The following is a 17,384-nucleotide window of genomic DNA, read 5'->3' on the forward strand; positions in this document are numbered from 1 at the left end:
CCCATGAGTCTCCCAGAGGTCTAATGAGGTAATGAGACTGAAGAGGACAGTCAGGTGAAACATCCTGTTAGAGCTGTTATTTGGGTAATGAGATGGAAATTAGATTAAATTAATGGACAGTAGAAATAATATATAACTGGATAACCACAGTAGTATTTATCTAGCATTTATGATACATTTGATAAGATTTTACAAGTGGACCAAATTGTGTAGTGATCTCACTGAAAAATATAATTTTCTTAATCTTTGTCTTGTGCAGTAAAAATATCTTAAAATCATTGAAACTTGATAAATGTACTTTTCAAGCAAAATTTTGTAAGATAATAACCTCAGTAAATTTTGCATTGAAACAAGAAGAAAAAAAAAGTGCCAATGGGGTAATTAAAAAAATAACCTTAATTCAGCACATGTTCTTTGAAAACATTCATACATATCTTGCACAGTTTGGCTTCTCAAGTAAATCAGTCGTTTTAAGGATATTTAGAAACAGTATTTTTACTACACTGAAAAACAATACATTTTAGCCTATTTTAAATATTTATGCAGTTCCATAACACAATTCCACTAATCTGTATTTTAGTAAGGATTACTCCATTCAGTTTGATGGAATTTTGTTATAAATTTGAAACTTGTAAATCATGAAATAATTTTTTTGGAGTGTGGAATACAAGATTTAAAAAACAGATTAAGAAAATGATTTTTGCATAATTGATTTCACTCATGCATAACTGTACACAAACACACTTATTATTGACAGAACAGACACAGACACCTCTATCGCAGCTCGTGAGTTACTATGGAGCCCTTTAGTGGCAGTGATGAGTTCTGCATGTGTTCGCCCAGATGCTCCACACCATAGAGTTAAGATCAAGTAAAAGTCATTAAGTTTTAAAGTTTAGATAAAGTTTAGATTGATATTTTTTGATTCCTGATTTCAAAAGAAGGTCTGTTGCATTTCTGAAGACATGATTTTGATCAAATGACAATGTTTCTGTTGTCAGCACGAGACGTTCACAACACATTTCACATTTGTAATGTGTTGCAGTACTGTCAGGCATTGTTTGGATGGTAAAAGTGAGTGTTACATATCAGGAAGGAGTCAGGCCTGAATGTGAAGAAAAAAAAAATGTCCTGAGTGAAATGTCCTACATAAATGTGCACATTGTTGTAACTTTGTAATCCATTACATCTGACTTTATAGCGCCTATTATGGGATGTCTTTATGCTCATCTCTGTTAATGGACATTGTTGCACACTGTTTTAGTCATAATACAGCAATAAGCCACAAGAGGTTGTGTGTTACCATCATTTTACAACGAGGAAAGAGTGTTTTTAGCCACAACGCAGTGTGGATTAGTTTGATATGAGACACCAATATTCAATAAACATTTGAACAAGTAATATAGTCCATTATCCTAATTGTAGGCTGTTTACGACGAAGCAACGTGGCGCATTAATACAGAATGTGCGGTCATAGATGTGAGTTTATCTGTATTTTACAAAATACCAATTTTGTATTTTAACAAAATGAAGTGGCACAACAGCTTTAAGCATATTAACTACTAAAACATATGAACATTATCAATACTACTCTCTCAGAGTCACGTAGCACTCATGTGATGAGCTGGAGCTGCCTGAACCCTGAATCCAATTACTCACAGCAAAGATTTACCACCAGGAGAACAAGTATAAAATACTAGCAATATAAAATGAAATAGGATGTCTTTTTTTTAATTATTACAAACGGTACTTTTATAGACACTGTACATATATGGTTTGGGACTGCCTTTTGTCCATTTCAAAAGCACGTTTTTGTCATGATGTCTGTGTAAATCTGTATCTGTCACCCCTCCGGTTAGAGGAATGGATGAGTCCATTACCTAGGTGAGTTCATTCTGCCTGCTGGGATTGGCTGTAGGGTGTGAGCCCATTGTTTTGGTGCAGCACTTTGGGAACATAGTAAGCAAACAAAACAGTCTGAACTCAGTCAGCGTGCAGCAGAATACACTATGAAGATCTCTGGATGGGAATACTGCCCTCCTAGATTCAGCTAAACAGGTATCAGCTCTTTAAACTCTTATAGATGCTCTTTTACGATGACTGGTTGTAATAACGTGTGTCCTGTGACATTTTACACACCTTTACCTGTGCTTTGTGTGATTTAAATATATTTTTGTACATTTTTAATTTCCAGAAAAGTCTGTTACTGCAAAAAATGCACATTTCTTTTCAATTTTCTTTATCAGTTGGCATATTTTTGTGTTGTTTTCCAGTAAAAATATCTAAACATCATTAAAACAAGATACAGTTACTTGAGAAACAAGAAGTATTAGGATAAGACAGCACTTGTTTTCAGAGAATAAATAGAAATAAGTTTACTTTTATTATCGGTGAGTATTTTTTTGTTTTTTTTGTTTTACTAACGCTTGTTAGAGTCCTCTGTAAAGAACACTCAGTGCCTTATTTATTTGTGATATTTGCATCTTGTTTTAACCTCCTTGAGACCCTCAAGCGTGACTGCTGTGTGCATTTTTCATTTCCCTTTTCCCTTTTTGATTTGTAACTAGAAGCACCTAATAAACAAGCAAAAAATAAAATCTAGAGCAAATAGTTTTCTTAAAAATGTATGTCCTCATATGTGGTCAGTGGGACGAAGTTTTTAATTTAAAATAATACAAGCTATAGAAAGTCTGATTTTTTTTTAAATCAAATTGTTTATTATGTTTCCAGGAGTGTTCATTATTCATGTTTTTAAGATGTTACAGACATTACATCAGAAATTAGCATAATTAATTCTGATTCAAAGTAATGTCCATCATCATCCAATCACTGTCAACCATGTTCAAATAAAATGATACATTATAAATTCTGAATCTATGTACTGATTATCATTGTCACATGTCTGTCAAACATGTTGAGTGATTCAAACATCATCTGCAGCCTGAAACTGAACTTTAGGTCGAATTTTAGGAGTGAATGCACTTAACTGCATAGAGAGCTATAGGATGCTCCCTTGCTCCCTATTTAGTGAATGACTTAACCTCCAGTGTGCTGTCTGTCTGCACTGGTCTCAGAACAGTTTGAAATACATCTTATTTTCATCCTAACTCCATATAAAGCCTCTGAAATCAACATTTTTCAGCTTTTGCATGAACCCATTTATTCTCAGTGTGATAATGCACAATAAATATATAAGAATGCATTTACTGATGTTAATGAATAGAACTGTATTGTACAGTGATAACAAAATAAAACAATAACAACATTTATATTAAAATGAAGTGAAATGACCCACAGATGTGTTAATGTTGAAAATTATTTAAAATAATTAACATGTTTTTTCAACTTTTGAGGGAATAAGGTGCCATTTTCCACATGTGGACATCATGTTTATCAGCGCACTGATGCGCAAAAAATGAATGCATTTTTTAAAGCGGCATATCAAACGAAACTAGAGACTCTACTCTTTACAACCAAACAGGTTTCAAAGAAAAACTTAAAGGGGTTTCTTACCAGAGGCACTTTTGTCGGCGCTGTGTCCGTAGGAGCGCTTCATGGAAATCAGCGGCATGTTGTTGTGTCACGTGATGCGGTGCGCCTGAAGTTTAACCCTTAAATGATCAAGTATATTCTTGTGAACAGTATTCAGGCAGTTTTAATTCATTTAAATTATGCATTGCATATAGTGAAGCCAAAATACAACGTCCACACATGTGGACACAGGGTCGCACGAGGTTAAAAGAATATTCCGGGTTCAATACAAGTTAATCTCAATCAACAGTCATTTGTGGCATAATGTTGATCACCACAAAAATTAATTTCGACTCGTCCCTCCTTTTCTTTAATAAAAGCACAAATGTGTGTTCCAGTGAGACACTTACAATGGAAGTCAATGGGGTCAATCTGTAAACATTAAAATACTGTTTCAAAATTATAGACACAAGACATAAACAATATGTGTGTTAACATGATTTTACTGTCATAAAATCACTTACTAACTGCATCTGTGGAAAGATATATCCAGTTGTACAACTTCATTGCCATGACGACATAACGCCATAAACCCTAAAACTCTCAAATTGCAGTAAAAATGACAATTTAAACAACTTTACAGCTCAAATAATACATGAGTTTTAACAGAGGAAATAATGTCAGTGCTTTTATAAAATTGTAAGACTCACATTTCTGCCTTTAAACCCTCCAAAAATTGGCCGCATTGACTTCCATTGTAAGTGCCTCACTGTAACCTCCATTTTTGCTTTTTTAAAGAAAAGGAGGGAAGATTAGAAATTACTTTTTGTGGTAATCAGCATTATGCCACAAATGCTGTCGACTGAGCTTAATTTAGCTTTTTATTTTGACAAATAATTATTCTAGCTTTATTTTTATTTCTTCAACATACTAGGCAATATGACCGAAAATGTTACCATAGAATGAGATTATGAAGTGTAGACTTGATTGTGAAGAGTTTGATTGTGGTTGTCAGCCCACATCATCTCAAACTGTCCTTAGTTGCCATGACACCTGTTGCATCATGAGCTTGTTTGACGAGTGCTTGTAAAGCTCATGGATTTGAAACGCTGCTTTACTTAGAGACCGTAAGAGAAACTACAAGTTTCAGAGTTGATCTCATGTGGGCGATTGATTATGTTAAGGTATGTTTGTCCTCACAGTATTGAAGATTTAGGTTTGGTTTAGGAAGCTGTTCCCAGAGGAAAGTTGCTCTTGTATAGTTCAGGAGACTAATGGAGTTCTTAGTTATGTTTCATTAAAGTATCATCATTGTCCCAGATGGTTACAAATGAGTCCATTGTTGACAGACAGTGCAAGTCTTCTTGAGCAATAAAATTATGTGGACAGTTGATCATTTGCTCTTGGAGGAATATGCTGAGAAATGCTTGAGTTCTTAGTGAGATCTCTGACTTTTGATTGCAGACTTTGATATCTTGGCAAATCTGACCACAATTTAATTCTCAATTTGCTTTCAATTTAATCTAATTGCTGAATAGGAGAAACAATTGAGATGTTAAGGAGATCCCATTTTTGATCTGTCTTTCTTACAGAAATTGCTTTGTTTTTAACAAACAACATTGCTTTGCTCTCAGTTCTGATCGTCTGTGATCTTAGTCTTCAAAATTATGAAGTTTGCTCTCAGGATTAGAGGAGAGTTTTCCCGTCTGAGTGTTTGTGGAGTTTGAGGATTAACCAGCTCGCTGTGAGATTCCTCTTAACTCAGATCTCTCTTCTCACCTGACGCAGCACATATACTGCAGATATTCTGTGTTTGTGTGAGGAACGCAGGTGGAATGTCACAGGAAACGTGTGCTGATCACTTCTGATGTCCTCCTTTTGACAGCTGGGCAGGATTAAATGGTTAAATGGACTTTCTTTCTTCAGTGGAACACTAAATGAGATGTTAATAGGCAGGATGTGACCTGTTCACACTTTCATTGCATCTTTTTTTTTTCCTCCAAACAATGAAAGTGTGTAGTTACTGAGGCTGTCATTTTGCTATTGTTTTTCCTTTTGTCTCACACACACACACACACACACACACACACACATACTTCGGAAAACAGATTTTTTTCCCCTTTATTTATTAGATTTTAGATATCATACATTCATACTACTCTTCTGGACTACTATTTCTGTAGCTTGTAGGATGTTTATTGTATGCAGTATATTTAAGCATCTCCTTCTTGACTCATTTGATTAGACTGCAAAAAGTCAGGACATTTTTACACCATTTTTATTTTTGCATTTTTTATTTCACGAAATAATGTCTTAATGCCACTTGCTAAGTTTAATGTGGAACATAATGAGGTCATGTGACAACAGTGTCATACTACTAAATAGCATAGTACTGTTTGGAATGTTTATTGTGAAATAAATGCATTGTTTTACATACTATTTAGTAGGCTGTACACTGAGCAGTGTGCAGTATTCCATTTCGAACATAGCCAATGACATTAATTAAAATAATTTCCGGAAATCTAATTATGAACATGTAGAGTCATTTTAGAGCTTAGGAATATCTTTAGGACCAGTACTGACATATTCTGTAGTTCATAAATATTTATTTGAAAATGGATGTTTATTATATTAGTACTCACAGTGGCACACAGTCAGTCAGGCTTTATGTGCCCTCTATCATCAGTAATCCTGCCTGTGATTATCACCGCACTTTCTATTGTGTTGTGTCTGTCTGACTCTATTCAGTATGTAGTCCAGGATCATGACTGCGTTCTTCATGGTGACTCAGCTATCAAAGAATTTCACTACATGTTAATTATCCTTGTTTAACTCTAGAAAATGTATGGGGTCAAATTTCATCACAAAATCATATATATATATATATATATATATATATATATATATATATATATATATATAATCATATACAAACAAAAAACATATATATATATATATATATATATATATATATATATATATATATATATATATATATATATATGTGTGTGTGTGTGTGTGTGTGCATGTATAATTATTGCATACATCATGTAAAAAATACTTTGCATATATAAAATTATGCCTATATTTATGACTATTAAGAAAGTTATTAAAATGTTTGCATTGTGACATTATTTTTCAAGAAAATTAAGCACATCTGCCCCCAATTCTAAGAAGACTATTGTAATGTAAAGCAAATATTATTCTCATGACTGTAATGCATACAGTATATACTGTGTGTGTGTGTGTGTGTGTGTGTGTGTGTGTGTGTGTGTGTATGTGTGTATATATATATCAGTTTGAACCAGTCTGGCCATTCTCTGTTGAACTCTCTCATCAACAAGGCTTTTCCATCCACAGAACTGCCGTGACAGTAACCCAAATAACTGCCGTGATGTGTGTGTATTTATATATATATATATATATATATATATATATATACACACACACACACACACACATAAACACCCAATGAGCGACAGTTCTGTGGACGGAAACGTCTTGTTAATGACAGAGGTCAGAGGAGAATGGCCAGACTGGTCCAATCTGATAGGAAGGTGACAGTAACCCAAATAACCACACGCTGCAACAGTTCTATGCAGAAAAGTATTTCTGAACACAGCATGTTGTACATTGAGGCAGATGGGCTACAGCAGCAGAAGACCCCTCTGGGTACCACTGCTGTCAGCTTAGAATTGGAAACTGAGGCTGCAGTGGGCGCAGGCTCCCCAAAACTGGACAGTAGATGATTGGAAAAACATTGCCTGGTCTGACAAATCTGGATTTCTGCTGAGGTACACAGATGGTAGGCCCACTGCAGCCTCAAGCTTTCTGTTCTTGGCTGACAGAAGTGGAACTCAACGTGGTCTTTTGCTGTTGTAGCCCATCCGCCTCAAGGTTCGACATGTTGTGCATTCTGAGATGCTATTCTGCTCCCTACAGTTGTACAGAGTGGTTATCTGAGTTACCGTAGACTTTGTCAGTTCAAACCAGTCTGGCCATTCTCTGTTGACCTCTCTCATCAACAAGGCGTTTCCATCCGCAGAACTGCCACTCACTGGATGTTTTTTGTTTTTGGCTCCATTCTGCGTAAATTCTAGAGACTGTTGTGTGTGAAAATCCCAGGAAATCAGCAGTTACAGAAATACTCAGACCAGCCCATCTGGCACCAACAATCATGCCACGGTCCGAATCACTGAGATCACATTTTTCCCCATTCTGATGGTTGATGTGAACATTAACTGAAGCTCCTGACCTGTATCTGCATGATTTTATGCACTGCACTGCTGACACAATTGGCTGATTAGATAATCACATGAAAATGTAGGTGCACAGGTGTTCCTAATTAAGTGGTCGGTGAGTGTAGATATGTGAATGAAGATACACTGTATAAATAATACACTATATATTATACAATTTAAACTGTACATTGCACAAGTACATTTGTAGAATACAATTGTAAGTATACAACAGTACAAGTCTCACAATCAATGAATACTGTCAATCTGGGCAGTTGGTGGACATTGTTGGTTAAGTACTTGGGGACCTTGATTGACAGCAAACTAACTTTTTCGAATAATGTAAAAAAGCAAATCAGAGGTTATTTTTGCTGTGGAAGTTGAGAGAGTTTGCTGCCAGCCAAGGTGTCCTGCAAAGAGTACGTATATACCAGCCTAGTTGAAAGTATGTTAGTGTTCAACATAACAGTTTGGTATGGACAACTAACTTTGGCAAATAAAACAAAACTGGGTGGGATTGTTAAAATGGCTGGGAAAGTTGTGGGTGCCAAACAGAAATCATTGGATGACCTATACAATATGATGGTACACAGAAAAGCCTTGTCAATCACAAATGACTTAACACATCCTCTAAATAATCAATTTCAGCTTCTTCCATCAGGATGGCGTTATAGGATACCAAAGTCAACAAAGTCAATTTAAATTCCTTTGTTCCATGTGCAACAGGCTTCCTTAATAAAACAAAGTAGAAGGCAAGAGTTTTCAAGGGTGTGCTAATGGCTTAATTTTAATTATTATTTATTTATTTTTATTATTTTTTTACTATATGTATTGCTTTTAGAAATTTGTTGTTTTGGTGTGTAGTAAATGTAATTGTTTGTGTTTTTTGTTGAGACCAAAGAACAATTTTCAGCCATGGCTGGACAGTAAACTAAACTAAATCCAATCATACACTCGTATATTTCAGCATTTCTGTTGATTTCTGTTCTAATGGCATTGTGGACAGTCCCATAGTGTAAAGGTGCTTTAGTGACACAGGTAATGCAGACAAGCCTACTTTTATAGCCCCATGATATTTAATAGACCTTCAGCCAATCAGAATAGCTGATTTTGCATCGTGTTACTATAATACTCCTTGCCCCTCCCTCTGTCTGAAACTTCTCTAATCCCTGAAGGAAATCTCCTGTTGACTGGGATGCGCTGTCAGCTATATACTCCGTGTTAGTGTGCAGTGTACAGCTGTATGCTTACATAATGAGTCTTTGGGCATATGCAGGTTAAAGGCCAGCTGGATAACCTACATTATCTGTTAGTTGTAGACACAGTGGAGGTCTTTCTGCAAATGCCTCAAAATTCCTCCTAGAGGTTCCTGTTGTGTCCACACATCTTACAAATCATCACAGGAATGCAGCTGGCTGGGAAAAATATGCAGCCAAGCAAAGTTGAATCTGTAAAGAGGCTACAGAAATAATCAGGCCTTTCAGGAAAGAAAATTCACACTCTTTCTGATTCAAGCCAGATTTACAGTACTTTCAAGCAATTGGGTAAGTGGAGTTGTCCATTATTTGTTGGAATGTTTTTAATGTATTAGTGTTTTATTATTATTATTATTATTTTATATATATATATATATATATATATATATATATATATATATATATATATATATATATATATATATATATATATATATATAAATTGTTATTTACTTCTGGCTAGTTGATGCAAAACATGTCCATGGAATTGTATTTTAATCAACATCAAGATTTTAGGGTAAAATTTATATGAATGTTTAAGGCGAAGTATATATTTATAGGTTCTGTAACTAGTCACTATTTCACAAGGTTTTTCTTCATTTTTAATCACCTTTTTGCTCTCACTAGTTCTTCAGTGAGTAATTCTTAAAATTACAATTATTCTCTCAACTAAAATTAGCTAATTAAAGCTGCATGCAAAATAATTATAAAAGAATTAGCCATATGTTGATTAAAATAGGTTTAGTTTGAGTACACCAGGTTACGCTGCAAGACATGTCTGGAAATATTATTTGAGCTTATTGTACTCAAGTTCCTTGAAAGAATCATGTAAGTGACAGTTCATGTTTTTTTTGGTTTTTTTCGTAAGTGAAGTTGTGAGTGCAGAGTTATATGTTTCCTCTGCAAGATCGGCTCTTCTAGAATTTTATTTCAATATTCACTCTAACTTTTAACTTTTTTAGGTAACATCTTAGGAAAGCAGAGTTTGAGTTTCGCCTTCGGTTGGTCTTTTGTTTTATAAAAGTGGTCTTCTTTCTGTCTGAGAAATTACTGTCTTCTGAGGAATGTTCTTGTATCTTCACCTGTCTCCCTGAGCATCCCAATTTGCATTTGTATAGTGTCTTACAGCCAAAAGTCCCACGAGTTTAGATTTTATGTTGTAAATGACCTGTAACTGGACCTGATGGTGTTCTTGCCATGTTTGACAGCTCAGTTCTTCCCATATTAGACAAACTACAAGAAAAGTTTGTTTAAAAAAATGAGTATAGAATAAATCCCATGCTAAACTGAATTTAAGCCAAGTAATTAGATCTACAAAGCTTTAAACAATCCAAATAATTCTGAATCTTCCATATCAGCCATTATTTACTGAACTGCTCTATACTAACATGCTGAAATAACCTCACAGACAGACAACAGCTTGAGAAGAATGTGTCACTACTGATCTCCCTTTGTAGCAGATTGAAAAGCTAAGCTCCCATTTATCACATGCAGTTGCTCCACTGGTGTACGGACGGCATATGGTGGCCCCTGTACATCCGGAAACACGGCTTTACCGCAGTTACCCCTAAGTGGGCTGTAAATGAATTGTGTAACAACATTGCATTCAATTACAATTTAATATACACTTACCGAGCACTTTATTACAAACACTATAGTCTTAATAAAGCGCCCAACGTGGTCTTCTGCTGTTGTAGCCCATCCGCCTCAAGGTTCGACATGTTGTGCATTCTGAGATGCTATTCTGCTCACTACAATTGTACAGAGCGGTTATCTGAGTTACCGTAGGCTTTGTCAGTTTGAACCGGTCTGGTCATTCTCTGTTGACCTCTCTCATCAACAAGGCATTTCCGTCCACAGAACTGCCGCTCACTGGATGTTTTTTGTTTTTGGCACCATTCTGAGTAAATTCTAGAGACTGTTGTGTGTGAAAATCCCAGGAGATCAGCAGTTACAGAATTACTCAAACCAGCCCATCTGGCACCAACAATCATTTCACTGTCAAAATCACTGATATTACACTTTTTCCCCATTCTGATGGTTGATGTGAACGTTAACTGAAGCTCCTGACCCATATCTGCTTATTTTTTGCACTGCTGCCACACAATTGGCTAATTAGATAATCGCATGAGTAATTAGGTGTACAGGTGTACCTAATAAAGTGCTTGGTGAGTGTATACATTGAAATGTAAGGTGCCGTCTATAGTGCATTGTCTTAAAATATGTTAGGGAATCTGGTGTTTTATGATGAATGACTTTGACCTTTTGGAGTGATTTGGATCTTATACTAGTGTAAACTAGCATAATTGTTATGCTACACAAGCTTTTCCTTTAAAGACTCATAACAAACTCATTAAATCCCCCTTTTTTTCTATTCATCATTTGTGTTTTTTGTCAAGGTTAATCATAATTGAATTTTTTTTGCAAACTGCTATTTTATTGCTCAAGTTCAGGAGAGACTTATAGCTCTAGCCCAGGGGTTCTCAACGGGGGCGTTCAAAGGATGCCAGGGTGCACTGAGAGCAAATTAGTAGAGAGGGGGGTGCTAGGTTACAAATGGGGGGGCGTTTATCACTCATAATAATCAAATCTATCGTCAAGTTCCTCTTTGCATTAAAACGTTTATCTAGACTTGGAGTATATCAGTTGGTTCTCAATATACGGGTTGTTACGCATTTGTACCATGGTTCATCTGATTCTGAAGTCTAGCGATGCATCTGAAGTATCTGGTTTAGCAGCGTCAAATGCACGGGCGGAGGCACAACCTCGGCTAATGAACCTGTATGGCTCTGTAGATGGATACGACTCAATGGACAGAGCTGCGCGAGTGCAAAGAAGGTGCGTTTTTACTCGCAGACCGGTCTCGAGCTCTTTAATGTGCAGCTCTGTGAGAATCAGTGAGAATACAGTGCGAGAAGTGGAAACCATTTGAATTCGGCACAGAATTCTACATCACCAACCTTGAATTTACTATAGTAACACAAACTGTACTTTATTCAGAAATAGATTGATAAAAAATATAATCATATCATTTCAGCTCTATTAAATTTGTCATAGGCTACGTTAGGGGAGTGAAAAATATAATAAATGGTTGTTACAACTTATAAATATTTATATTTGTATTTATTATTTTTTACATGTGTTTAGAGTAGGTCTACTGTTTATAATTACAAAAATGCCATAATTTGTTTTATAGAAATCATGTTACATCTAACCATTGTAGTGAAGATCATCCATGCTTCCGAACCACTGCTCCATCCTATTGTTCACTGTTACATTTTGGATTTACCACCTTGACATTTTTTATTTAAAAAAAATATAAAAATGCCTGTGTCTGTGATTGAATTAGTCCTCCATGGACAATTCACAACCTTTTACACTCTATAGTGTATTTGTAGCTCTTTAGAATATAGTATATATTATGTTTTCTCCTTGTCTCGCAGGAACATTAAAATGGTGGACATTGTAACGCAAACAATGCCTGCAGAAAGTGAAGTTCATGTCGCCAGGAACTTTCTCACAAAGATTTTGAGAAGTTCTATGAGGTATTGTGGACTATTGGGCCCAGCCCTGCACAACCCTGTAGTTTTCACCCATCAGCTTGTCCACCCCGCCAGACCCGAGTGTCACCTCCCTTTGCCATGTAGTGTCTTAGCTGTAGCTGTGCTGTTCACGTGCAAGACAGGGATTACAAGATTAATCTGATTAGCGTGTTGTCATTTCACTGGCTTCTCTAGGACTTGTGAGCATCAGTGCAGAATTTTTGTGTCTCTTATAGAATTATTTTGTTTGAGTGCTAACCAGTTGTTACAAATTAAAAAAGTATTCTGCTTGTATTTCTTGAGGAATATGTCTAATTTAACCCCCCTTTCTACCTCACATGCATCTCAGGAAGAACCGCTTCAAAGGGTATGTCATGTGTGCTGCTCCAGTAGTGATTATCATTAAATGATACTCCAGTACATTGATTATTCACAATTCCTGATTTTTAAAGGAAAATGTGTATTTCGGCACCAAACGGAATTGCAAAAATAATGACACCATGTCTGTCATTGGTCAGGCAAACGCAAAATTCTGCCTCAAAATCACATCATTGGTTGAGTCAGTGTTGCTGTGTCTCCACCTTTAAGTTAAAGTTCTGGATATAAAGCTTAAAGATGTGAATCTCTTGGAGCAGAAATATTCCTGATGGCAGAAGTACTCCAGAATGGGATCAAATATTTTCTTAAGCCTGTCTTCTGCATTTCAGGAGGAATGAGTCTTCATGTAGACCTCATTCCTGGCACTCCGCAAAACCCACAGAAAACCCAACCACAGACATCACTAAATCTGAACCCAACCCTGGAGCTGAACCTACCTGGCAGACAAAATATGATGCAGGGTGAGATTTTCAGGGTTTATATGGAATTTATGTATAGAATTGAACTTTGCCACTATAGTGGCACAATAGTTTGAACAGATCAGTTACAAACAATAACATCTGTTATTTTCTGATGATCTTACCAGTTCACCAGCAAAAGACAACACCAGCTGTTGGGGACAGACAAATCTGCGAAAAGTGTCCTGCCAGTTCAGCTCAGTGGGAAATATGGAAAGTGTAGAGCCCTCAACTCATGCTTTCTCAAAAGAGCCAGCGTTATCGAACAAGCCCAGCAGTGTAGAAGACCACCCAATGGTTGAGAAAGCTGCCAACAAACGTACCTCTGCATGTAACGCATTTTTGTCAGGCTCAACTGACCACAGTGCACCTCGGGGTATCATCCCCACAGAGGGTATGTTTTACAGAGGCAGTCCAAATGAGATTGGAGTTCCCAGTGACTGCCACAGATACCTACAGATTCCCATGGGAAATGGTGGACAAGTGAGTCCCAGCATGGAGGATCAAGCTGGCTCCAAATTCTCCTCTTCTGGGAGATCAAACCATGGGCCTGTGTGGCATGTTCCTGAGAATAAATTGTTAACTAGTGCAGCTTCACCTGCACCACCTCCTCCACTGCGTAGTGATAGTTTCACTGCCACCAGAGTTCATGAGAAGACCATGGTGGGGTCCTTTCCTGAAGGACTTCCTTCTTTTCCACAACAGAAGTCTCACTGTAGAGCTGTGGACAGACCGTTTGATGACTACCATGCCAGTGACAGAGGACATGAAGTGAGACATAGCTTTAACCTACCTCAAAAGAAAGACTTTCTTCATCCATATCTTTCAGTTGAGAACTACAACCCAAATCAGCAAAACACTAATAAACAGTTTTCCCATTCAAGCACTGATGTAAGACAAGGCCAGAATCCATTTACATATGAGCTTCAGCATCAGAGACAACACAGCGATGAGAGTCCTTTCTCCATGAACCCAGGTACTACATACACAACAAAGACCCAGAGCATTGGGAACTACTACAGAAGCCTTCAAGATCTGCCTAACAACACAGGCAGTCGAAACCAAGCGAGAACCTCGACAGCTTCCCTCTTGAACACAGCCTTTGACCACAACCATGAAGGTCAGGCTCATTTCCGTTACTACTGCATCACTGCCCAGCAGCCATCCTTGGAGTCATCTACCTTAGCACAGGGATGGATGGGTGATGAATGGAGGTCAGATACAGGGACTACACAAGGTGTCACAGAAAGAAGCTTTGTTGGTTCTCAAAAGGTCATAAAGACAAAGTATCCCCAACCCTACCTTAGTCTTCCAGAGAACAAGAGCTCCAGTGGTTACAGCAAACAGCAGACCATCAGTCTTCCCTCAAGCGAAGCTGCATCTCTTGGACCAGATCGTGTTATCTCAAAGTCCAGCTCTGGGGAGAGGGAAAGAGAGGGTCAAAAGAAGAAATTTGCGGATGTTAAGCAGCAGCCCTCCAGGCAGGAATCAAACCACCAGACAGAGCAGAAAAACCCTGTCTCCACTTACCACCAAGACAATCCATGGATCATCAAGCAAGATCAAAAGATCTGTCCTCAGAAGACCCCCATGTTGCACTCTTTGGCCCAGGAGAGCAAGAAGGCAGATAAATCAATAATAACATCCAAAGTAGGAGGCCATCAAGAAACAACTGATTCCCTTGGTGGCAAACAGGGAAGACGGAGTGATCGCTACGCAACTACTCTGCGCAATGAAATCCAACAGAAGAAAGCACAGCTGCAGAAAAGCAGAAGTGCAGCTACCTTGACCTGTCCAAGCGAAGTTGAGGAGGACTCTGGTATCTGGAAGTCCAATGAGACCTCTACATCCTCATCTGATGGTTCCTTCACCAACACCTACAAGGATCATCTGAAGGAAGCCCAGGCAAAAGTTCTGAAGGCCACATCTTTTATGAGGAAAGACCTGGAGCTCCCTGAGAATGAAGCTTCACCTGGCCAGGCGCCCAAACGGCTTGGGCCCGTTCATGGCCAAGTCACGCGCATTGGAGGACGCAAACGATTTTCCATGGATAAAAAAATACATTCTTTCTCTGAACCAGACAAGATCAATGAAGTAGGAGTTGAAGATAAACTTGGGTCCTTTGTAGACCGATATAAATTCTTTGAAGGTTCCTGTAGGTTGACCCTCCAGAAGCCCATTCCAAAGCAGTCCCTGCTTAGTCCCAGTGAAGACCTTAATGAGAGAAAAAGCAAATTAACTGGTGACGGTGAAAGTATCCTCAGAGCTCCCATCAAACAGAGTAAATCAAGCCATTCTTACCTTAATGCTGAGGAGCAACAACGGCTGGGTACATTTGCTGAATACGAGGCTACATGGAACCTGAAGAAGAAGCCACTGGAAAGAAGAACCACTGGCAGATATCACTCAGCTGAAAACATTCTGGACTCAGGCTTGGATGAATCCAACAGCGCAGTGTGTATTCACGAAAGATCTCGTTCCTCACCTTCTGCTGACTTCTGTGGTCAGGTACGAATATGAAATTGTTTTGTAATGATACTGGTAATGTTTTTAGTCCATTTCCAAACATCTCTTTGGTTAGTAACTCAATATGGTCCACAAAATAAAAATCCACCGTGGATAAGCAAGATGTGAAAAGATTTCATCAGATACACATGTATTCTGTGCAAATATTGTTTGGTAGTAGTTGTGAAGAGACTCACTGCTGACACAGTGGACAAAGATATGAAAAATAATCTTGAAGAATGGCCAGCCTGCCCTTCAGGTAGAAGAATCTTTGGCATCCATGTTAATTTATTGAGTGAATATGCTCCACATTCTTTTCAGAATATCCCTCTGCCACCCAGACAGTCTCCTGTGCAATCTCCATCTGAATGCAAGGACCAACAGCAGACCTGTATCACCAGGTTAGGATTTCTCACCTGTTTAGCTTGGTGTCCAGAAACTAACTAGTAATATAGAGTGATAATCTATATGACTACATTTTCAAAAATTTGGGTAAACAAATTATGTGGAATACAGTTTTTACTTAAAATGGGTAGATGGGCAGAGTGACTGGCCCTGCTGAAAAAGACAGCTTAAATTAGCCTATAGTGGTTTAGCTGGTCTCCCAGCCTGGCTAAGATGGTCTTCAGCTGGTCTAGCTGGTCTTCCAGCCTGATCAGCTGAGAAGTGCCCCAAACCCCTTTAAAGCCAGCAAAACAGACCACCCTAACCAGTTTGACCAAACTGGTAGACCAGCTAACCACTTTTATAAGCTTTTCGGCAGGGAGGTTAGAAGACAAAACTTGCTCTCTCTCCCTCTCTTTTAGTGTGTGTGTGTGTGTGTGTGTGTGTGTGTGTGTGTGTGTGTTTTAACATTATTTCCATGTTACAGTCTATCTGAAAGGGAGCATGATCCTGTTATCATCTCTGAGCCTCTGGAATCAATCACACTGAATGTTCTGGAAAAAGAACACACGGCAGCTTCTCTTCTTTTGAACCAGAGATTAAGACCTGATTCTAGGCACCCACCATCCCTCTCCTCACATCATCTCCAGGTTCCTGTGTCTGAGCAGATACTTCCAAAAAACAAAATGCTTGAACCACAGAGGTCTGCCCAGGTTAGAATGGACAAAAAGCTGGAAACCATGGGCCCTTCCAGAGTCGCACAGGAAGTGCAGCCCATTGCACAGGGCATCACAGCAGTTCAAACTCCTTCCCCTGACTCAACTCAAGGATCCACGAGACTCTGTACTACACATTGCCCTTTAGAACACCTGGAGAGAGACATGTTCTTGACCACAGAACAAGAAAACGGTCAGAAATCAGACAGCGGGGGGCTGTTTTCTCTTTTAGGTCGTTCCTCCATTTCTCCCCAGAGGAATGCTGACCTGACCATAACCTCAGCCAACAGAACACGTTCTCCATCTCCACAGTTTTTTCCACAAAGATTTACAGATGAACCTCTGACAACTGTGCAGAAAAAGGATCCACACAGGTAACTATAATACTAGATATTGCAGGAATAGCACACACCTACATTTTTTTAATTCTGTTGTC

At 38.0% G+C, this 17,384-nt stretch overlaps 1 protein-coding gene across 2 annotated transcripts in view; it reads left to right on the forward strand.

Moving 5' to 3' along the window:
* Positions 1 to 17,384, forward strand: part of LOC127427724 (protein Shroom2-like) — a 35,647-nt gene that overhangs the window by 11,496 nt on the left and 6,767 nt on the right. For both annotated transcript variants that reach the window (XM_051675510.1, XM_051675511.1), the window contains 4 exons: positions 13,215 to 13,346; positions 13,472 to 15,851; positions 16,170 to 16,249; positions 16,720 to 17,322. In XM_051675510.1, coding sequence (XP_051531470.1) covers positions 13,215 to 13,346; positions 13,472 to 15,851; positions 16,170 to 16,249; positions 16,720 to 17,322 — 3,195 coding nt within the window. The remainder of the gene's footprint in view (positions 1 to 13,214; positions 13,347 to 13,471; positions 15,852 to 16,169; positions 16,250 to 16,719; positions 17,323 to 17,384) is intronic.

Source organism: Myxocyprinus asiaticus, chromosome 37, assembly GCF_019703515.2.
Source record: "Myxocyprinus asiaticus isolate MX2 ecotype Aquarium Trade chromosome 37, UBuf_Myxa_2, whole genome shotgun sequence".
Taxonomy (NCBI): Eukaryota; Metazoa; Chordata; class Actinopteri; order Cypriniformes; family Catostomidae; genus Myxocyprinus; species Myxocyprinus asiaticus.